General features: G+C 50.7%; 2 protein-coding genes across 5 annotated transcripts in view; both read left to right on the top strand.

The window, feature by feature from the left end:
* sh3kbp1 (SH3-domain kinase binding protein 1) overlaps positions 1-16,412 on the top strand; it is a 74,025-nt gene extending 57,613 nt beyond the window's left edge. Inside the window, exons 7-18 of one of the 3 annotated variants that reach the window (XM_088920253.1) lie at positions 553-634; positions 1,315-1,409; positions 3,702-3,803; positions 4,311-4,362; positions 6,911-6,982; positions 7,598-7,763; positions 8,553-8,629; positions 11,124-11,233; positions 13,328-13,465; positions 13,922-14,178; positions 15,247-15,310; positions 15,592-16,412. In XM_088920253.1, the coding sequence (XP_088776379.1) occupies positions 553-634; positions 1,315-1,409; positions 3,702-3,803; positions 4,311-4,362; positions 6,911-6,982; positions 7,598-7,763; positions 8,553-8,629; positions 11,124-11,233; positions 13,328-13,465; positions 13,922-14,178; positions 15,247-15,310; positions 15,592-15,633 (1,257 nt within the window). In that variant the 3' untranslated portion in view covers positions 15,634-16,412. The remainder of the gene's footprint in view (positions 1-552; positions 635-1,314; positions 1,410-3,701; positions 3,804-4,310; positions 4,363-6,910; positions 6,983-7,597; positions 7,764-8,552; positions 8,630-11,123; positions 11,234-13,327; positions 13,466-13,921; positions 14,179-15,246; positions 15,311-15,591) is intronic. The other 2 variants (XM_088920254.1, XM_088920255.1) reach the window with 2 other exon arrangements.
* Positions 16,413-21,116: 4,704 nt separating this feature from the next.
* Positions 21,117-22,230, top strand: part of map3k15 (mitogen-activated protein kinase kinase kinase 15) — a 34,965-nt gene continuing 33,851 nt past the window's right edge. For both annotated transcript variants that reach the window (XM_088920773.1, XM_088920772.1), the window contains exon 1: positions 21,117-22,164. In XM_088920773.1, coding sequence (XP_088776899.1) covers positions 21,858-22,164 — 307 coding nt within the window. In that variant the 5' untranslated portion in view covers positions 21,117-21,857. The remainder of the gene's footprint in view (positions 22,165-22,230) is intronic.

Below are 22,230 nucleotides of genomic sequence, written 5' to 3'. Positions count from 1 at the left end.
CTGGAGAAATGCATGCCAGAATCGGGATTCTAAAACCAGGCCATTGTAATTTCTGCAAGTGACTTAGGTAATAGTGTAAGACACACGGATAACCGTATGATGAGAAGTACAGCAGCAAGGCATGTGTTGATGTTTCTGCTGTGGGAGCAGGTGTCCCAGGATCTCCCGAGCGGAGCTCATCGCTGTTGCTCTGCCTCTGGGGCCGGGGTCTGTTGCACAGTGGGCTGTGAAATGGCCGAGCCAGCTTCCCAATATCCCATTTCTGGAATATTAAAGCAAAGGCGGGACGTCGCCCCGGATGGGACACCCATCCATCATGGGAAGTGCATGCACACGTGCATCCGGACAATCCCGGATGCATGTCTTCGGATGTCGGGAGGGAAGGCTCAACACCGAGAGGGAGGGGGAACATACGAACTCCACACAGAACGCTCCCCGTTCCCGAATGAAAACCCCGGATCCGGCGCCAACCTCCAGGCCACCGCAGCGTGTCCGTCTCCCGTCAGCCGCAGGTCTCGGCTCACCTCCCTGTTCTGCTCTTTGTCCTGGCAGCAGCAAGTGGCCAAGAAGGTGCCCCCTGCCGGCGCGCCTCAGGAAGCCCCGGCGAGATCGGAACCCGACTCCAAGGCGAAGGGTGAGTGGGCAGCGCTGCCTGTGTGTGCGATGTGCCCGTCTCGGGAGACGGGCGCTGTGGGCCGGTCAGGCGGGGAGCTGGTTCAGCGTGCGTTGGCTGTGAAGGGAACGTTCAAGGTTATTTCCACGCTGAAGCATATTAAAGATGGATTGGTGCACCTGAGCAACGCTCTGCAGCCGATGCACTGTTTGTTTTCAGCATGCAGGTAACCTTCACTTGTTCCTCTGTTAGACAAGAGTTCATTGTGAATACTCTAAATTTGCCAGGGGCTGGCGCTGGGGCTGGGGCTCATCAGCCAGGCCTCTCTCAGCTCTTGACTAAACTGGGGCCACTGCGTGCTGCCTGCACCCTTGCAGGGAAACCGGCGAGAGATTGGACACATCTCTGACCTGTGCAAACTCTCCTGCCAGACACTGTGGAGCCAGAGCAGGGACAGAAAGATGGAGGCTTGATGGTGGGGCTGCTCAAAGGACCCTGTCTGCTCTGATGCACTTCCCTCCTGTAGTACAGGAGTCATTGTTTTATACTGTACATTGCGAATGTCGCGCACAAAAGTTGCAAGCCCCCCTAAGGAATGAATTTGTGTTGTGTAACGCTGTGGTATTTGTTTGAACTTTGTCTTGGTTTGGTCTGTGTGTTAGTATGTTTTTCACCAATTTGCCTTTTTTGGGGTTTTTCAGCAAAGGAGTATTGCAAGGTAATATTTCCATATGAAGCACAAAATGAAGACGAGCTGACGATCAAAGAAGGAGACATTGTTGCCATCGTCAGTAAGGTGAGCAAGAACAGGGATCGGTCTTTGATGGGCCTCTCAGGCTGTCCCATTTCTGAAGGTGTTGTTGCACAGCACATATGGTCCAGGTGATGCTGTTGGTTATGAGAGAGAACAACACAAATACTGCTCAATTACTTTTCCTGTCCCTCTGCTTTGTTTCAGAGCAGAGCTTTTACATTCTTTCCTGGGAGAGCCCAAAAACCATGAGTAGATTAATACACAATTTGCTTAATCAACCCTGCCATTAATTTTTTCACCAGAAAGAGCTTGAACCGGTTGAGGTGATGCTCGTCATTGCTTCACGGAAGAAGGTGAGGCAGCGTACAGTTTTAGGAATCTGGCCCCGGCTCTTTGTTTGAATGCAGCGTTACACTTCGTGCACGGCCTGTCTGCATCTCTGTGCTTTCTGGAAATCCGTCTGCCCCAGAGGCAACTTGTCGTACCTTTCAAATGTACTTCCAAACAAAGAATAATTAGAGGAAAGGGAGGAAATAACTGCCCAGTAAATGCCAACTGAGAGGGAAGAACCTGCCGAGCTCCCAGGCGGCCGTGTCACATCTTCCTGTTTGAAGACTTCCTGGGACGAAGGCGATGTCAGCGCTGAGTTCTTTCAGGGCTGCAGCCCAGCCAGTGGAGATAGAGGGATGAGGGCGGCCACCCAGTTTAGGAATGATTTCAGATGTTTTGTTCCCAGTTGTCTTTGCTTCCGTCGGGAATTCAGGTTATGAGCAAACGTTTCCTTGTGGCTTAAAATACCCCGCCAGTCACCCCCGTGGCAGTGGGAGAGAACTACCGATGGTTTAAAAGGCCAGTTGAAGTCAGTGGAAAAACAGCATTGAGCTTTGTGCTCATGAAAACGTTAATTATAGTTTTTGAGAAGTGGTCATTTCTCAGGGGTTGCCAAAAAAGAGTCATCCAGATAATCCTCTGCAGAATTTCAACTGGACCTACCATGAGGTCATCGGCCAGAGAGAATACTGCGGTTAGGCTTGAGGTTCCTTTATAAAAACACGCAGTGTATAGCGCTGGGTCTCGGAAGCGGTAGGCCCACGTTTCAGTCGTCTGGAAGAGTGAAACGTGATTCTGAATTTCCCTCTTCGCTTGCCGGTTGGCCGGAATTGTCCAGCTCTGCGGACGTTCTCCCTGGAAAGCCTTTCCGGCTCACCTTTGTCTCCCTATTTGTTTTTTCCCCCAACTGGAAACCTGCAGCTCCAAGAAACCCCTGCATCCGAATACGATTGTGGGAATGTGTCCTCCCTGCGTTTCCGATCCCCAGGGATGTGCTGGGCTTGCGTTTGCTCCTGTGACCCGTTTTCTCCCGGTTCTGTTTGTCTCACCCCGTGGTGCTCGGGAGATATTCTGCTCCCGTCTCTGTTGCCAGCCGACGCGTGGGACTTGAGCTTCCCACTCAGTCCTGTTTTCTAGCCCTTGGCTGTCTGCTGCCCATTATGACAACTGCAGATTGCAGATTGCAAAACAGTCATGTATTTGTAGGATCTTACGTTCAGGTATGCTAAGGAAGGACCATCAGGCTTTTCCGGTCACTGCTTGCTCTCAGAGGAAACACAGGGAAGTACCTGGGGCTCCTGCAGAGTAGCAGAATGATGAATATCGGGTTCAGGAGCTCCTGGTCGATACTTCCAGCCTGTCTCCATGTTTTGAGTAACTTTGCAGACCCACATGTGAAATTGAAATTGGAGGCATCTGTACTTCAGCTGTGTACTTTGTGGTTGTAAAATCCAAAAGATCTCAATTTTACATGCCTTTGGAATCAGTAGAAATAATAATTGGTTTTTAACGTTTTTTTTCCCTTACTGTTTTGACACTGACACTTAATCACATGTTGGTTCTATATCACAGCCAATGAAGCAATGCAAATAGTCGTCAGTTGACACATACACAAAGTAAAACTCTTTTCTTGACACTTTCTGCATATAAATACAATAACACAATTAAGCTGCAGAAGCCTATATGACAACAGTGTAAGGTGAAATAAGTACAAAGAGAATGTGCCACATGTGTCCAGCGAAAGAAGGCAGCCAGTGTATTATATTTTGGCATTAAATGTAATTGTCAGTTGATTTACTCATTCTCTGAGGCACATCCAGTAATTTTTAAGAAGTTGTAACATTTCACAAATCCCAGTACCACTGAGTCCTGATTGCCTAGTGTCTGCTGAGATTATAGTGTAGATGGGGACACCTGGTGGGTGAGGACTGAACTGCAGGTGAAGGAGCTCCAGTGGTCAGCCCCCCCCATGACCCCTGCGCGCTCTGTCTGTGTTTCGTACAGGAGTGTGGGGATGCCGGGTGGTGGCTCGGGGAGCTCAACGGAAGGCAAGGAGTGTTCCCGGACAATTTCGTGAAGCTGCTCGCGCCCGATGTTGAAAAAGAGGTTAGATCAATGAGGACTCTTTTTTCCTCCTCTACATCACCAACTAAAAAAAGTGGCAGCCAGTGTTTAAGCATTTTTTTTTACAGATTTTTTCCTTGTTTTCTTGGACCTTGATATAGAACTTTTTCCCCCACTATAATGATGTCAGACAACTCTCTTATTTATGCTTTTATTTTATTATACCACCAGCATACTGGGAGAGCCTGGGTCTTGATTTAAAGGGAATTGGGGCACGATGGAGATCTTGCTCCACAGGGGATCCATGCTCCCAGTCCTGGAGGGACAGTCTGGTATCATGTTGGGCCTGTATCGGGTTCGAGAGAAGTGGGCTTCAGTCTCCATCGGGAATCCATCTCTTCACTGCCAGTTCCTGTTTCTGCTGGAGTGCGTTTACAGAGTCCGAATGCCGCTGTTGATGAATTAACCGCTTAATGCTTTATGCCTCAGCCTGTCCTGGGTCTTAAACTGTCGGGGTGTTAAACTCTCAGTCTTTTACTGCCTTTGCAGAGACCTAAGAAACCCCCGCCTCCTGCAGCTCCAGTGGGTAAACACAGCACAGGTAATTCTCTCTCTGTCTCCCACCCTGTCTCTCTCTGTACTAACGCCTGCAGACACAGCACTGCCCTGTCCTGCTGGACACGGTCCTCCTTCACCATGCCCTCTGGATGGAGATAGTGGCCAGTGTGCTTCGAAACAGATCCGTCGAGCAGGCTTAAAGAAATGATGGCCCCTGCCTAGTTTTTGTCACGAGCATGTTTTTTTGCTAAGTATGGTTGAGAGTAGCCTGGGGATCTTGAGAGGCCTCGTACGTCACCCCAAGTGCAGGGCTCCCCACTCCTGGTCCTTGTCACCCCAGCCTCTACTGGTTTTGTTCCCAGCTGAGCACTCAAGTATTTAATTAATTTGCACACATACTGTAGATTCAAGTATGTTTTCAATTGGACCGTTTTACAGTTCTGGGGCCAATTTAATGGATGTGCAAGTTATAAATTTTTTTCTAAAAGGGTGATTTGCACAACGGTAAGGCCTCATAAAATGATGGGTTCAGTTCGCCAGCTGGCCTGACTGGAGCCCAGCGAACAGTGGGGTCAGTCATTCGGCAGCCCTGCCCCAGGGGCTGTTCTGCACTGGGGTAGAGGGGTAGAGGCCCGGTCTGGACAGTGTGGCGTCAGCCATGTGACAGCTGCAGTGGGTCAGGTGTGCGGGATCGTGCCCTCACTCCTCACTTGTCCCACTCGCTGAGAGATGCCCTTGATGATGATGATGATGATGATGATTATAATTCCTCACACTTCTATAGTGCTTTTCTGGACACTCCAGTCAAGGCACTTTACAGGTAATGGGGATCCCCTCCATCACCACCAGTGTGCAGCCCCACCTGGATGGTGTGGCGGCAGCCATAGTGCACCTGTCCGCTCCCCACACCCCAGCTCTCAGTGGGGAGGAGAGCAGAGTGATGAAGCCAGTTCAGAGACGGGGATTATTAGGAGGCCATGATGGGTAAAGGCCAGAGGGAAATTTGGCCAGGGTGCCGGGGTAACACCCCTACTCTTTTCGAGAAACACCCTGGGATTTTTAATGACCACAGAGTGTCAGGACCTTGGTTTTACATCTCATATGAAGGACAGTGTCCCCATCACTATAGTGGGGCATTAGGACCCACACAGACCGCAGGGTGAGCGCCCTCTACTGGCCCCACTAACACCTCTTCCAGCAGCAAGCTTAGTTTTTCCCAGGTCTCCCTCACACCTGCTGAGCTACAGTGGGCTGCCAGTTGTGAGTTGCAGGGTGACATGGTTGCTGGGTTGATCTCTGGTAGCACCCAGCTCTGTGATTGCCCAGGGCAAGAAAACATGCATGGTGTGGCCGGAACTGACAACCTGCTCGACCTGGTCCTTACCTGCTCCCTCAGGCATGCTGCAGCACTTCCTGTGTTGTTGCCCGCATTGCACTGTATTGTTTATCTGAAATGAGCTGTGCCTTTCTCTAGCTTGCAGCTCTTTCATTTTGTCCTCCCTCACTTGTGGCATTAACCCTCCGGGCCTGTACTGAGACCATTAGCAAGCCGGGCTGGTTGCTGGGTGTTTTATAAATAACATTACCGCTCGGCTCTTCTGTTGGAGGAAGAGGAAGCAAGCTGCTCGTTGTGCTAGAAAGAAACTACATACAAGGGAAGATGTAGTGCAGGGGACTCTGTAGGTAGTAAACTGCAAATTCAGACAACTGCAGAAGTAAATCAATCAGGATGCAATTTACATGCCAATAGTCAGTAGACACAGCAGCCTGCAGCGCTGATGTTAAGTGCAGCAGGAGTCAATGTAGTGTCTCTGGAGCATTTACCTACTCAAGCTCTTCAGTAACCTCCTGGTTGCTTCTGTAATTGGTTTGCTGAACAGATTGTAAATTCCTGACCCTTTTCATTCATTTGTTTTCCATGTATAATAAATGTGCAAGGCGGGAGGCAGGCTGTACGTGTGCTCTTTTCTGCAGTGAACAGCTCTTCAGTCTTTCTGCTCCCACAGCTGATCTGTGCTAATGTTCCCCATGAGTACACACACTTTCTCGGGACAGTCCTGAGTTTCCTGTGACTTGTTTCTTGAAACCACTCTTTGTGATGATTGAGAACTAACCTGCCTGCAATGCTCATAGATTCTGTGACTCACTAACCTGCTGATAGTTTTACCTCCTCTCGTGCTCCCCTCGTCCCTGGGCCTTGTTGCAGACTGGCTCTTACACCAGGGATGGAACTGCTGGTTGCAAGGCCTTTATACGCAGATACTGCAGTATATAACTGTGATATAGACGCGGTTTTCTCAGGTTACTTCAGTCCGGTCCAGGGCCTTAATCTGAAGAACCCACAGCTTGTAAAAATGAAGTGGCTCAGTGGCTTCATTTCCATTCCTGTGTTGCTCTGAGAGGCTGGGTTCTGCAGCACGGCTCTAGGTGTCGGGAGCAGGGGGTCAGCTCTCCCGTTACTATCAGAAAAGACAGTCGAGGCATGTGTGAACAACTGCAGTTTACTGACACACTGACGTCCCCCCCGTTTAACCGCCTGTTTGCCGAGGACTGTGCTGCGGTGTTGATCATGTCATTGTGCCAATTCCCAGACAAAAAGCCTGAAGTTAAAAAGGTACCCCCGGATCGGCCCGAGTGCCTCCCGCACAGAGGAGAGGAGAGAGGTACGGCGCTGTCTTTGTCTCTCTGGGAAGGTTGTGTGACACGCCCCCATCGCCACTCTGAGCGCCGTGTCACTGTGGCCAGGAGGCAGCACACACATACGCCAGTGTCCCTTGTTCTCTGTCTGTCTTCCATAACTCATGAGATAACTGCACTTCTTGCGTGACGTGTAGCATCCCTTCGCTCTGAAACGAATTCCATTTTTCCGATGTCTGGGTCTTTCACGCTAGTGCTCCTTGTACCACATTTACATGTAGAATATTTTCCCAAAGAGCTGCTAAGAGCACGGTGTAACCATCTGTGACACCCACGGCGCAGGGGTCTGCATCCCTGTCCTGGAGGTTTAATAGGGAAACACACATGGTCAGAGAGTGCTGGTGAGAACGGCGTGCTCTGCTCTGTGCAGAGTGGCGTGGCGTGCTCTGTGCGGTGTGGCGTGCTCTGAGTGTCGTGGCATGCTCTGCGCAGCGTGGTGTGCTCTGTGCTGCTGTTCTACGTTGCGTGCTCTGAGTGGCGTGCTCTGCGCAGTGTGGCGTGCTCTGAGTGGCATGCTGTTCTGCGTTCCCTCTGTGCTGCTCGTGCCGGCCTGACGCTGCTGTGGTTCCCCCTCCGGACAGCCGCAGAGGAGAAGCCGGAGAAGGAGCCGAAGACGCCCGACGTTCCCAGGCCTGCTGTGCCCGCCGTTCCTCCAAAGAAACCTCTCCCTCCCAAAACAAACTCCCTCGGTCGGCCCAACTCCTTCCCCCCGAAGCGCCCGGAGCGCCCGGCCGTGCCCAACATCAGGTGAGTGTCGCCTCTCTCCCCGCGCCCAGTCACGAGAGCCTTCCTCCACAGTCCCCGGCGTTCCACTGTCTTTGCTGGTGTGAACGTGGTGAGCTCGCCCCCCACCTTCCCCCATAGCAGTCTCTTGAATTCGCTGTGATCGAGGAGGAGCCGGAGGCGTGAGAGGAGTCTGGCGCGCCCGAGCCAACGGTGTCCGCACTCCTCCAAACAAACCCTCCTCCTCCTCCCGCAGCGTGGTTCTCCCCAGCAGAACGGTACTTCAGAATGACAGTGAGACGCGAACCAGAGGCGCCAGTGAGAGCTACATGCAGGTGCTTTTAAAACTGAGAAAAGGAGGCGCCTCTTTACCCAAAGAGCTGTGGGAGTCTGGAACAAGCTGCCCGGGCATGTGGTCGAAGCCGATTCCCTGATTTCTTGCGAGAAGTGGCTGGCTAGGATCCTTGTATCAATTAACTAGTAACCATCAAACGCTCTCGAGGGGCCTTGTCTCGTTTAGAATCGCTCGTGGTCTAAATGCCTGGATCATGCTTTCCCAGCTGAAACGGGCGGCAGGCAGGTTTTGTGCCGTTGGTCCTGCACAGACCTCAGGCTCAGCCGTGTGCTCTGTTGCCTGTGTGCGGAGTGAAGAGGTTAGCTGGTCAGCTGGGGGGCAGCGTGGCCCGTGTGTGTGTGTGTGTGTGACCCAAGAGCAGCTCCAGCCAGTGGTTTCTTGGTTTTGTCTTCTCCCTAGGTTTTGGGCCAGCCCTTGCACTGCCCGGTTCTAACCTCCTGCTCTGTTGTGTGTCCCAGGTCCGAGAGTCCGAAGTCCGACAGCGTGGCGGGAGCCGTGCAGGAGCGCGGCTCCTCGGACCGGGTCAGCGATATCGGTAAGGGACCGGGCTGTCTCGCTGCTGTTGGGGAGAATATCCTCACCGTGCCCCCTCGTCCTGCGCTCGGCTGGTGGAACTGCCGTGCTCCGCAGGGGCCTGGCGACGAGCTGCTGGTGCTGCTGCTCGAGGGACCCTCCTGCCATGGAAAGCTCTAACACACGCTTGCCTAGCTCGTGGGCAGGGAATCTGTAGGGATTAGTATGAGTGGTGACGTCACTAGAAAGATAAGACTTTATTAATCCCGAAGGGAAATTGAGGATAATACCGAGGATAAATAATAAGAGCTTGGGGAGCCTTACATCTGAGATAAGGCCAGTGTCGTAGGTGAGAAATTCTATTCCGTGACGCAGAAAGCTTGGGCGTGCTGCATGCCGGCTTGTTGAGGGTTCTATTTTCTTTTCAAGTCGCTGGCAGGGTAGGCAGGCTATTGTTGTAAAGTGCAGAACAGAAAGAGGCGCCGACAGCTGGCCCAGTCACTCTGCAGCCGTGCGACCTCAGGGTCTGTCCGTCCACAGCCCCGGCAGCTCAGTCTCAGCCCCAGCTCTGGGAGAGCTGCTCACCTGCCTGTTTCCACGCACACTTCAGCAGCCTGCCTGGTAAAATCTGGCATTTCTTTCGCGCTTGTTTGTCATTTGTGATGTGGAGCATGCTTTTAGCTTGCGTTAGTTCTCGCTGCCTGGTCTGTGAGCTGACGAGAGGGCACAATACAAAACGTGAGGTGTTATGTTTCTGAAGGTTTAAAAAAATGCTGGGTGGATCGAACAGCGTCAGTAAGCAGTCTGTTCTGAATGGAGGACATATTTGTTTGTCTTTAGGTTTCAAAATGCAGTTCCAGTTAGTTTGGTTTGCCCCTGGGTCAGCCTCCTATTGCACTTGGTGTTTCATCAGTGTCTTTATTTCTCTTTCTTGTAAATTACTAATGAGAGTTTTCTTTCCTGCTGTTCCGCTGTTTTTAAAATCCAGCGGCTAATTTTACCATCATAGTCTGCAGACACGTCTTGCTAGTTTGCACATAAAATCTGATACAGAAAAATAATATTTGTTCACTTTTGCATTATTACTATACTGCAGTATGACTATACATTTTACTTTACTTAAATCTTAGGAAGGGTTTTTCCTAAACAGTGTTCTAGGACAAAGCACACAGGTTTTCCATGTGTGTATCCAACTTTCAACCCATTTTACAGAGTTGTCAATGCTTTTGTCATTTGTTCACCATAACACATGTTCATAACAGTATCTGTATTTATTGTTCGGTGTCATGCAGCGTCCAGGAGATTGTAACTGTGTTCTTTTGTCATTGCTTCCAGACTTTTCTTTCTTCTTGTGCTGGCTTTCTTTTTCTTTCAATTCATCTCTCATCCAGCTCCTAATGCTCTCTGCCCTTTACTATGGGTAACTACAGCTCAGCCTTCACTGCTGGTAAGGTCATCTCCTCCTCTCGCCTTCCCACCCCCTGCCTCTCCCCCCTCGCTCTCACTCTGTAACTCTCCACCCCTCTTGGTCTCTCTGTCCTGTGCATGACATGTTTCATTCACTCCCACGCTGTGAGACCCCCTCTGCCTGCAGTGTCAGGCTGAGAATGGAGCCGCTATCTAACAATAACTGGACTCTTTGCTGTTGCAGCAGTTAGAATGGTCTTTGGATGAACTTACAAAATCGAGACACTTCATGCTGAGGGTGTGGTTATGGCTGCTGTCTTTTTCATTTCTAATAAACTTTTAGTTTGAACTACCCTTCTAGACACACTGTATTAAAACACCGTGCCTAATTTTAAAATGTCAGGCAAGGGAAGGAAGAGAGAAACCGCAATCTTTATCCCCACAACACTAGCATTGTCAGTCGCCGGTGATGATGAAATAGCTTGTGCCTTAATATTAGATGTTCTGTTATTGTGCTGCATTGCTGCAATACATGAAGCAATCTAGCTAGTTTTCTGCTTCAGCCTGCCCAAAGAGATTGTATTTTTTCATAACATTCTTAGCATTGTTTTGCATTTGAGTTCAGCTATATTTACCACAGTCCTCCTACTTTACTGGACTGTGTTTGTTGCCCGAGCCTATGTGTGCCACTGTGCCTGTTTTTTGTGTGATACTTTTTCATTGTCATGGACCTGAATGCGTTCGTCTCCTTGGCCACACTGTAGCTTCTTTTTAAAGCTATTGCAAAGCCAGGAGAGTTTCACACATGACGCTCTCTCACCTGGAGTAAAACAGCAATGTTGATTTTTTTTTAAAGCACCTGTGAAAAGCTTGTTCCAGGTATCCTTGATGTCCCCTGGCTTCTCTGCAGCTTCCTTTTGCGACGCAGAATAAAAAGAGCAGGTGGACCGAGTTTGACGTGCTCTCTCACGTTCGGGGGTTCTGGAGCACAGCCATCCCAGAATGTGCTCCAAGCTATTGGATATTTTAGTCCTTGTCATTTAGTTATAACATATTTTGATTGTGTTTAATAATCTCAGCCATCCAATGAATGTTTTGGTGTTTTTAAGATATTGAGGACTTTGACTCCATAGTGTCGACTGCTGAGAAGCTCAACCACCCCACAGCCTCCAGGCCCCGCGTGACCGACCGACGGCCCCGATCTCAGATCTTCACCTCTGTGAGTGTCTGTCTCTGTGCGCCGACTCGGAAGGGCGGGGTCACAGTCAGAGCGGCGACCCCGCAGGGGGCCCGGGGCCTGCGGGCTTCGCAGGGGGACGTGCAGCTCCTCAGTGAGGTGAAAGACCCGGCTCGGGTATTCCACTGAGTCCTGCCGATTCAGTGAAGCTGATCCAGCACCAGGAAATACTCCCGGACTGCAACCCTCCAAGAGCAGGTGCATTGCCGGGTCGCGGAAAGCTAAAAATTGAAACAATCAGCACAGGACAGCGTGTGAAACCTTGCACAGGCAAGAGCCAACAGCACCCAGAACTGCAGCCACGGCCCCAGCAGGCTCGATGGCTCATCGGACACTTGCACTTGCAGATGTAGGTGTCGGTGACCTGCGTCTTAAATTAGAAGACTCCCTGTGACCTCTGAACTGCCGTGCCCTGGCATGAGTTGTTGTTGTTCCTGAATTTTTAGGAGAGGCATCATGGAGGATTGGGTCTGGCGGACCCGTGTTTGTTAGATTGAATAAACGGGGCGGGGGTGTTGGTGAAGGCTGGTGCCAGTAGGAAGCCAGTGTGAGACTGAGCGTCGCGGAGGAGCGGAGGGGAGGGCGGCTGATGCAGTTTATTCTGCGTGCGCAAGGATCTGGGAGGGCTGTCCCATCTCTGTCGGCACCAGTGATGGCTGATCCTTGCCCCTGCGTGCCCGCAGTTAGCAGCCCCCCGAGTGCGGCGTGATGGGGGGGAGTATTCGAAGTTAATTTTATAAGGGGCTTTTCACTTTGATGTTTCCCTGGGAATGCATAGCGCAGCTCGGGGGCCGTGCGTGTTGGGAGGGCAGGGACAGATTCCTGGCATTCCACTCCGTTTCCACAGACTCCCCTGCAGCAGCCTGGTCCCGGCGGACTGGGCTGTCCGCTCGGAGGGCTCGGGGAACGACGCGCGCCTGGTGACGGGGCCTGGGGCCTCCGTTCACGTTTGAGGGTCAATTTCCTTCTTTTTTTTTAAAGCCGTTCCAACTCTCGTTTCCGGTGAACCCGTCCCAGCAGCCGTTCCTGCTGCCACAGGCGCCCTACTGGAATCGGCACTGATTGAGAGGCAAAACACATGGCTTTTTAGAAAAAAGGAATTGGGATTGAAAACTGGTCCTAGGTCAGCTAAGCCACAGGCTCATCATGCAAAGAGCATCTTGCAGTGGGAGGCTGCACGACGCAATGTGGTTTTAACAAGCCCAAAAAAAACTTTTATTTAAAAAGGGACCAAACCGGAACCAAGGGACTTCTCCCACTCTGCCTTCACTCCGCCTCTTCTGATAAATGAAGCAGTGCATTTCCATAGACCTGTACTCTGTATTACACATCAGTTTCCATTTTGGGGGGGGGCTGGATAATTTTTCCTTTTTTTGTGATATGCTGGAATGCCTCATCGCCCTCAGATTTGAAACAGCTTGACATTCCCTTTGTCCGACTCCTCTTTGCCCAGCCCATGACGTGATCACTTCACTATTGCATGTGTGACAGAGAGCCGGCAGCACAGTCCTGTGTGTGGGGGGGGAGGGGGGGTTATTCTGACATGCTGCATGGAGGCCAGTGCAGGTCTGCATAGTCTCGATTCCCGACAGGTTTCGGGAACAAGCATGAGACAAGCCTGACCTAACCGCTTGATAGGTTTACAGCGCCCGTCACCTGTTCTCTGGACGTGACGACTGCAGATGACTCAGTTAAGCCCGGCTGTGCGTGGCGCGCCGTGCCAGTTAAAGGAGAAGCCATTAAAAGGCACATTCAAGGTTTAAAGGAGACCTGTAGAGCTAATCGGGGATTTAATGGCTCACTAACTCGCTGATCTGCTTGCGCAGTGGAGTGAACGCAGGCTGTTTAGGTTCATGAGTGAATGATACTCAGGATCTCCTGGAAGAGTCTGAAAATAGGAGCACGGGATCCTGACCACTCCACCACAGCTTCTTAAACCCAATTGTAAGAATTCCAGTCTATCCTGAAACTACTGTAATCGATAAACAGCTGGTGACTTTGCCATGCAAAATTCCCCTTGTGTTGCAATTCTATTGCTGTTCTTCCTGTGTAATAATGCAGCTTTTCTCTGCACAGTCCTCTCTCTCCAGCCCTGACCTCCTGGACTCCCCCAGCCCCGAGGAAGACAGGAAGGAGAAGGAGGAGCAGGACTCGCCCTCTCCGAAAGCACTGGACACGGGCAGGAAGGCCCCCAAGCCAGTCCCTGTTTTACCAGTAAGCCCGGCTCTGGTTTGCACACTGCTCCCAGTGTCTGTGCTCTCGGGGGCAGGAGACTGAAGCCGGGGCAGCAGGTGTGGGATGGGTGTGCCAGCAGACAGAACTGAAATTCCCCTCCCTGGCGGCCGGAGGTTCTTCAGAGCTTCCCAGCCGTGTTGAGGAGTCTGAGGAGGGTGATGTCACCGTCATTCAGCTCTGAGCAGCTGCTATCCCTCACCCAGCACACCCTGATGAGTACAGGCTGCATCGGCGGGAGGGCCGCAGGCCAAAAGATTGGTCTGAGCTGAGAGCGCGCTTGGCCGCGTCGGGGTTTTGCTGGGGACGGGCATGTCTAGCAGTCACCCTTTCACACGGCGACGCGCCGGCGGCTGTGCTGTACGCCGCTCTGCCGAAGCCGGGGAGAGGGGCGAGAGTCCAGCTACCCCAGTGTCGCCTTCCTGTTTGCCATTGCAGGTCCCCGAAAGCAAAACCCCTTTGCCCCCCAAACCAGGAGCGCCCCCTTCGTCTTCCGGCGCCGGCAACGCGGCCTCGTCTCTGCACCCGGGGGGCCCCGCCGTGGCCCCGCGGCCCCCCTCCCCCTTGCCCTTCGGCGCCGACGCCAAGCCAAAGAACGACCACGCCTCCCCAGGGGCCCCTCCCACCATGGAGGAGCTGCGCTCCCAGCTGCGGGACCTGCGGGGCATCATCGAGCTCATGAAGACCCAGCACAAGTACGGGCGGCCGGCCTGCGGCGGGGGGGGCGGGATCGGGCTCCGTTCCGTCACATCCGTTTCGGGGTTTGCGAGCTACAGAGTCTGTCAGAGCCAGCGGCCCCTTTACTCGGCTCATGTCCATGTTTGTGCAGCTGCAGAGCCCAGAGAATCAGCTCTTGATTGTAAGTTTATTATTAATGAGGTTGATCTGACTCCAGACCTCGGGGGCCACTGCAGACTCTTCTGAGTTTGGCCCCGGCTGACGCACTTTCACTCCCAGTTGATTTATTTGCTCGGTGAGACACCTTTACCTGCAGGGTGTTAAAATTCTCCGAATGAAGATATTGGAGGAGACTGGGCAGCAAGTGAGTGTGGTATATTTTTTTGTAATCCTCTATTTAACCAGGTAATTGACTGGAGAATAAGTTCTCTTCACGGGGATGACCTGCAGACTCATTTATACTGCAGGACATGTACTGGAGCTACATAGCAAATGTGTATGCAAGAGCACTGCCCCGCCCAGAACCTCTCCACACCACCTCTGCCCTGAAGGACACTAGAGTATTGCAGTGGCAGCTCAGGACAGAAAGAGAACTTCCACTTCTGCCCTGCAGAAGCTCTGTTTGACAAGAGCTAACACATGACATTCCCACTGCACGTTCTTCCCTGCAGCTCGGGCAGAAAAGGTGGTGGATGTTTGTTCACACTCTTAGCAGCTGCTAGTGAATCTGCACTAATCCCTTAATCAAGGCTGGCCTTTTCTTTATGAATAGTTTGTACATCCTGAATGATTTAAACAAGTACTTAAAGGAACCTCTTTGCAATGAAAGGGTTTGTATGATCCTACTTAATGGTAATTAAGTGGTGTATGCCTTTTCATAACCAGATGCCTTCCAGATGTTTTATTTAATTGCGTGCGATAGGAAGTTTAGATTAATTAACCCCAGACCTCATCGATATTGTACAACACAGAAAGTCTGCAAAGTAGATTTTAAAAAGTGAGGACTGTTATTCTGTGACCTCGGTCCTCTGCTGTTGTGTGCAGGGCGATAATGAGAATTTTGAATTGTTCTCCCTGTTTTCCAGAAAAGAGATTAAGCAGCTGATGAATGAACTGGATGAGGAGAAGAAAATTCGCTTATCATTACAGGTACGGTGCTGCACACAGAAAGACCTATAATGTTTAAAGTTTGATGGAAGCTAATATTGAATAACTTGGAGAAACTGGATACAATTTGACCTAGAAAGTATTGTGGGAGTTTCTGAACAGAAAATAACTTTTTTTTATATATATATAGACCCTTTATAACGTATGCTTGAGTTTGTCAAATCAGAAAATCATTTTGCGGTTGTATCATTGTACTTATTTACGTAGTTATTATTCTTGAAAAAACACCAAAGCAGCATCCTTGTCTGTTTGTTTTCCTGTAGATGGAGGTAGAGCACATAAAGAAAGTACTTCACTCGAAGTGAGCACAGCAGCGATGGACGCGTTGCATCACAGTACAAGCCTGAGACTCGTGCTTATGCCACAGCCAGATTAGTTTCGTGCCAAAAAAGAGAGCGAACTTTTTCTCCAGTGTTCCTGTCTTCCCCTCTGTTCCGATCTTATTAAGACCCGTGTTAGTGTAATGCATGAGCACACGGAGGTGAGTTACAGAGTGGCAGCAGCGGGGGGGCAGGGTCCCCCGTCCCTATGGAACTGTGCTGCAGCGGATGCGGTTGCCATGGTGATTGTATCCATCTGGAGATCAATGACAGAGGGCGGACATGGCCCACGATGCCCTTCCGGTACTATTTTGACACTTTTTTTTTGCATTAATAAAAAGATAAACTAGATGCATTTCTCAGTTTACGTTGACATGTCACGTACTTTCCTCCTCCACCTCCCGAGTGGAGGTGTTTAGAGCTTCGTGTGGGTTGCAGAGTAAATGTTGCAGAGTAACGCCCTGTGCGAGAGGGTTTGCTGATCGAGGTAAGCGGACAGGAAACAGGGGGACTCCTGAACAGCCCAGCAGAATCCCCAGACATGCTTCCCAGGCTGCTGGCACTGCACGGATGGATCACTGATGCCTTTTTTATTCATTTGGAGTACTCAAATTGTTTTTTTAATCAGTAATAAGGAATCCCATGTTTTCTAAGTCGGTTCTTTCTTTTACAAAATCTTCTATATATACTTTTATATTTTAATGTACTAAATACCATTATGTGTGGAAAAAAATTTATTAAAAAAAAGCACAATGGATCCTCTTCCCCCGAGTGTGTCGAAGTCCTGTTTCTGCAACATGCCTGTCTTCAGTTCGGGAGCAGTCCGCTGTGTGATGGGGGCGGGGTCCTGTCGCAGGACACCTCAAGGCACCTGCCTGTGGTTGTCTGTTCTGTCCAGGAGGTGTCGCACGGAGAGCAGCCTTCGTGGTATCTGATCTGAGCCAAGCCTCTCTGTGTCCCAGCTCAGATGTCAGGCATTGGGACATGCAGGAGAGATGTGATCACACATGCTGCTTTTACAGGTCTCCTCCAGCTATATGTCCCTGCATTCCTACCCCGTGCCCAGTCGGTGATTTGGATTACCCTGCACCCATTTCCACAAACCAGCAATGGGCATCGCTTTTTTCCATTTCATTTCGAGATGCGTCATTCAGTCCTGCCACATGAGATGAGCCATTTCTGCTGAAATCTTAATGGCAATGAAGCTTGGATCGATGCCCGGGTTCACACAGAGCAAACTGTACAGAGTGGTTTGTTTAGCTTGCAGATTATGGTCTATTTTCTTCATTATCTTTATTGGCGATCTCAAGGGCCCAGGAGTACCTTTCAGAGAAGCGCAGATAGCTCAGTCTCTACGGTATGATCACAACTTTATGACATCTGAACTGATGCCTGCCTGCACCTAGGCTTTTAGAGTGATCTCCAGAGGAGTTTACAGCTGCTGTAAATCCCACATGTAAAGTCTCTTTGGCTTTTTCTCAGGCTGCTGCATAATGACTGGGCCCTGGCTGGGCTTCCCATGCAGATATGTGGGCTGATATACAGTTTACCTGATGAATTACACCCTGCCTTTGGGACGTGGTTTCTCTGTACATCTCTGTACGTCAAGTATTTGTCTGATTTGTTTTTTTATCTGTTTTGAGCCTTTTGGGCTTTTCTCTGCAGCTTCAATTGTGTTTGCTAATACTACTCTTTTGGTCTGTGCTAACTTGACTAGGTTTCTATTTTGGAATCTAGATCACCATTAGAAGAGCAGTGGTCCTAATACAGATCCCTGAGGCACCCCACTAACTACACCACGCCAAATTCAGCATTCACTCTGTTCTGTACCTTGAATGCCAAGTACCTGCGATTTAAGAATCAATCTTATATGAGGGAGGATCTCCAAAACCTTTCAAGAATCGAAATGCGCCACATGCTGTATGGGATATATTCAGTACTGCTGTGGCTTTTTCGGCAAGACCTATCATTTCAAAATCTGTATTTACAATCCCCTAGACTCCCAGCACCAGACAGATGATCATCCAATTCTAGTTATTGTTTCATAATGCACATGATAGAAATGAAACTTAATGCATGGAATTACTTTCTTCTGTTTTGTCATGTTTTATGGAATTGGCGCTATATTGGCATCTTTCCTGTCTATACATATGTTTAGAGTGACTGTGGGAACAGTTCTTAACCCTTACTTAGTTCTGCACCCCTTTGGTTCTGAAAATACGTTGTCGCACACCTAATCAAATATTGTTGGAAAAGGTCATGTGTTTAAACATAAGCTATATTGTAACTATAGAATGAACGAGATTTTAATTTCACAGTAAAATTAAGAATACATAAATTACACTTTTTTCCCCAATTATATATTCCTGGGTTTGATGAAACATAGCAGTTGTACTTGCATGCCTGCTCTCAATTTGTGTATTTGATGATTCACCCTTCACCCTTCGCCTCGCACCCCCAGACAGGGCATCTCGCCGCCCCCCCCCCCCCGAGTGCCCCAGGGTAACGCCCCCTGCTCTGCAGAAACAGCTCTTGTTTGCTCAGGTCCCGTCTGTCGGGTCCTGTCAGGCCCTGGAGATGTATCCGAAGTGCTTCTCGCGCCCATCTCGCTCCCCCCTCTTCCATCGCTGACTGACGCTTCCGTACAGAACCCGCTCTTTCGTCCGCCTCTTCCCGAGGTTCGCCAGAGTGCAGTCCTCCGGCTTCTAACCTCCCGTTCTCATCTCACCTGCAGGATTAGCCATTTCCTTAAATCGTCTGAGCACGTCCCAGTCATAACCTCAAGGCACTAATCCCCTGCTGGGCTTTTTTGTTGCTTATGCAATACTGGAAAAAAAATGAATAGACCCCACATTACTGTCTTCTTCTCTCTGTGAATTTCGAACAACCTTGTCTTCCCTGCGTTTCTTTAACTGCCTCCTGATCTTTTATTAATCCTCCTCTCAAGTCCTTTCTTTTTTTTTGTCAAGCCATGTGGGAGTCTTTTTATTCTTTGATTTATTTGCTCCAGCGTCCTGGATTTCTGCCGGACCGAGGGCCTGGCCCCTGGGGCTGTTCCTGGAATGATTCGGGGAGGGAGGGAGGGAGGGAGCTGACATCCTGGCAGTGACGTCACTGAGGGCGTTCCTCTTAAGATATGAATCCGGAGTCAGAGATGCTAGAAATTGAAGTGAGTCGTCAGGCCACTCCTCCTCAAATTGACTCCAAACTCTTCTCATTCTGGTCTTCCTTGGAACTTGAAAAGACCAAGCTGGGACATTTTAGCCGGTTCCTTTTGCACTTGTCCGTGAGACTTTCGAGAGAGGCCAGAGGCCTTCGACCTTTGTTGAGCTATGCGGTTTTCTGGCACTGGAAGCACATTCCAGTCGCTCGAACTACTCTGCTAATGAATTCTCGTTTCTGCACCCTCTTCGTCTTGGGGGCACTAAGTGCCGGGGCAGAATTTCACTCCGGCTCCACCGCTAAGAGAGCGGCAGCCCAGCGGTTGATGAAAGATTCATTTTCAGAAAGGGGAATTTAAATGAACTCGCTGGCATCACGCCTGGTCACTTAATCTGGAAGCAATTAATCAAACCTCCTTGTCCCATGAAACTGACCTTGCCTTTTGAATGACCCTGCTGAGCAAGCCCACAAACAGCCAGACACGTGGTAGTTAAAATGAGGCCCGGTCTTATTACTGGCTGGTTATGGGAAGCCCACCAGGCCCATCAAGGGGAATGGGGGAATCACAGGATTGAGAAACCTTCCTCCAATGTCCTCAGTTTCATGTCGTAACACACAGCTGAGCCCAAGCCCTGCTCACTCGCTGTCATTGCCTGCAAGCAGTCTCCCTGCTCCGGCTGTGTGAAGTACGATCACCCCCTGTGCCCAGGGCGCTGGCTCTTCTTATATCACCCGGGCGCTCCAGTCCAGCCCGTTAACTGCGTCTCCCTCCATGCGGGGACTCTTTCTAGCGAGTTGGCGTAGGTTACGTGCGAACCCTGTTGTCTCTTGGGGGCATCAAACGGCTGAGAAGAATGCGGACTCGCTCCTGCAGCCGACGTCATGGAAACTCGTCCGCCTGAGTTCCCACCAGCTCCCCCGCGGAGCCGACCGGAGCCTCTGGCTGGTCATTTCAGAGGCAGCGCCTCTGCCGGTTAGCTCCGGCTTTGATTCGTGCCCTGGACAGCGCGCAGGGCGCTTTCCAGCCTTGCTCCACCTGCAGAAGGGCGACTAATGACGGGAGCGCAGCTGGACAGCGCCATCCACGCCACTCGATATCCGTGCCAGCGCTGCCGAACCCCGCTTTTATCAGTCCGAGGGTATCAGAAACTCTGTGGCAGGGTGCGAGCAGACGGGGCAGAATGCTGGAACCCAGCGGGGTAAAACGCTAACACACCAGTTATGTGGTACGATGCAACCACGGAGATGAAAGAAACGCGTTAATCGTGAAACACACCCTCGACGGTAAAAAGCGCTCGGCGCGAGTAAACCAGGGGAGCCGGTCGCGAGTGACCTTACCTCCGTGACCTGCTTGATTAAACGTTTACTCGGACATGCGCTAGACTTCGCTAGAAACCTAATGATGCTGAAACGCTGCCGCAGTAAAACTGATAGGATGCACCCAGGAGAATGTTCCGAGCACCAGGCAACACAGGCGGCAAACTAACACAAAAAGGGCACATGGCAGAGACTGGAAACATTACTCAAAGTATTTAAATAACAGATATGCGAAGAGGGGGGAGGCGGCAGTCCTTGAGTCTGGAGCTGCGGGCGGCGCGCTTCCTCGGCTGAGGGCGGCGGTTCAGCTCGGCGCATCTCTGCGCGGTTTCCCACGAACTCCACCGAACCGAGCCTCCGACAGGCCGCTTTCTAATTAAAAGCCAACACCCCCACCAAGAATAACTTGGTATAATTAATAATGGAATAATTAATAATGCCGATTAATTGTCATCAAAAACCTCACCATTAATCGCCCGTCCATCCCGTGACATAAAAAAAAAATATTTTCAGTAACAGGGTTATTTGTAGCTGATTAAAAACACCATTTAGTGTTAATGAGTGTTTCATTTATCAGGCGGGGTTTGGGTGTTCAGTAGTGTAACACCAGGCTTTGTAGTTATAAAGTTGTTTTATTCTGTAACCAGTAGAGCAATCACAAGTCAAGAACTGCATCACGGACCGGGAAAGGATCTCACTGGCTCACGGGCTGATTTACCTGGGCACCGCACATGAGCGTTTAAAAATACATATAAATTGGGCTAGCTAGACCCACCCATTGTAGATTTCACACAGCCTGCCGAGACAAGCCGGAGGGGGTAAACTCGTGGTACTGCAATGGAATTATACCAGGATTAGGTTTGAAACACAAATTCCTCATCTCTTCGGAAATTACTGCTCTGGCGTCGTCCCGTACCGTGGTGCGAAACTGCGCCCCAACATTTCCGGGGGGGGGGCGGCTCGCCAGCAGCGCAGCAGACACGCGAGCTGGGATCCCGACTTGGGAACGAGGGGATGACACCGTCGCTTCCGCGTTTCCCGAGGACGTCACAGCCCAGACCTCACGGAGCAGAAATAAAAGGTTAAGTCGAGTCAACGTTTGCATAACAGACAGCAAAGAAAAAGTTTGTTGTTGTTGTTGTTGTTGTTTTTTAGGAACAAACTGGAAAAGGTGAGGTTATTAACAGTAACCACGGCTGTGCAAGCCGCTATTAGTCACTTTAGCCCCGAGGAAGAAGTATGACTTTAAAGTAGTGGAGACGTGTTGTTTACACGGGGAAAATATATTTTTGGTGTTGTTTCTGTTCTGCAAACTCTGGACGAAAACTGCTGAGACAGAGGAAGAAAGCTCCGGAGCTGTAGCTCGACCCGCGCAGTGGGAAAGGGATATTGGTGACACTTCTTCTGCTGGGGTCTGAGATACACTCTTGTGCAGACAGCTCTCTCTTTTTTTTTTTCGTAATTCAAACAGGGCTTTTTTCCTGTAAAGTGCGGACTAGTTAAAACTGGATTAGACTGATAAAGCGGACCGGCTACCTGATCCGAGCATAATTACGATGCGCCTGCAGTGCCACTGGGTGAACGTGGAAGTCAGGGGAGAAACACAGATGGGCAGCAGCCTCCAGTCATAAACAGAGGACGCGCATTCCACCCGCGAAAAACAGGGCAGCGGGGAAACGAAAGGAGAAAACGAGCACGGAAGAGGAGGCTGTTCGGTTTTTGAGTTCGCGATGGAGGTCACCCCCTCACAGCAGGCTGCCGAGACCGGGGGGGATCACCCGGCCAGCGTCGTGGTGGGCGCGGGCGCCGAAAAAGCGGAGATCACCAGCCCCAGCCCCCCGTCCAAGCAGCGCTCCCTGCGGGCGGTCTACGTGCTCAACGACGGGCTGAAGGCGGTCGCCGCCAACAGCCCGGAGTCGGGGGCGCTCCAGTGCCTGCAGCGCGCCTGTGATGCGGAAAGCGCCGTGCTGACCACAGTGACCTTCGGCAGACTGGACTTCGGGGAGACCAGCGTGCTGGACACGTTCTACGATGCTGGTAAAGTTCACCATGTAGCCAAACACACCACCACCACTTCTGCCGCCTAGCAAAAAGAAAAACACA

The sequence above is a fragment of the Atractosteus spatula genome, chromosome 7 (assembly GCF_055471065.1).
Source record: "Atractosteus spatula isolate fAtrSpa1 chromosome 7, fAtrSpa1.hap1, whole genome shotgun sequence".
Classification (NCBI taxonomy): Eukaryota; Metazoa; Chordata; class Actinopteri; order Semionotiformes; family Lepisosteidae; genus Atractosteus; species Atractosteus spatula.
This window is presented reverse-complemented; position numbering and strand designations above follow the sequence as displayed.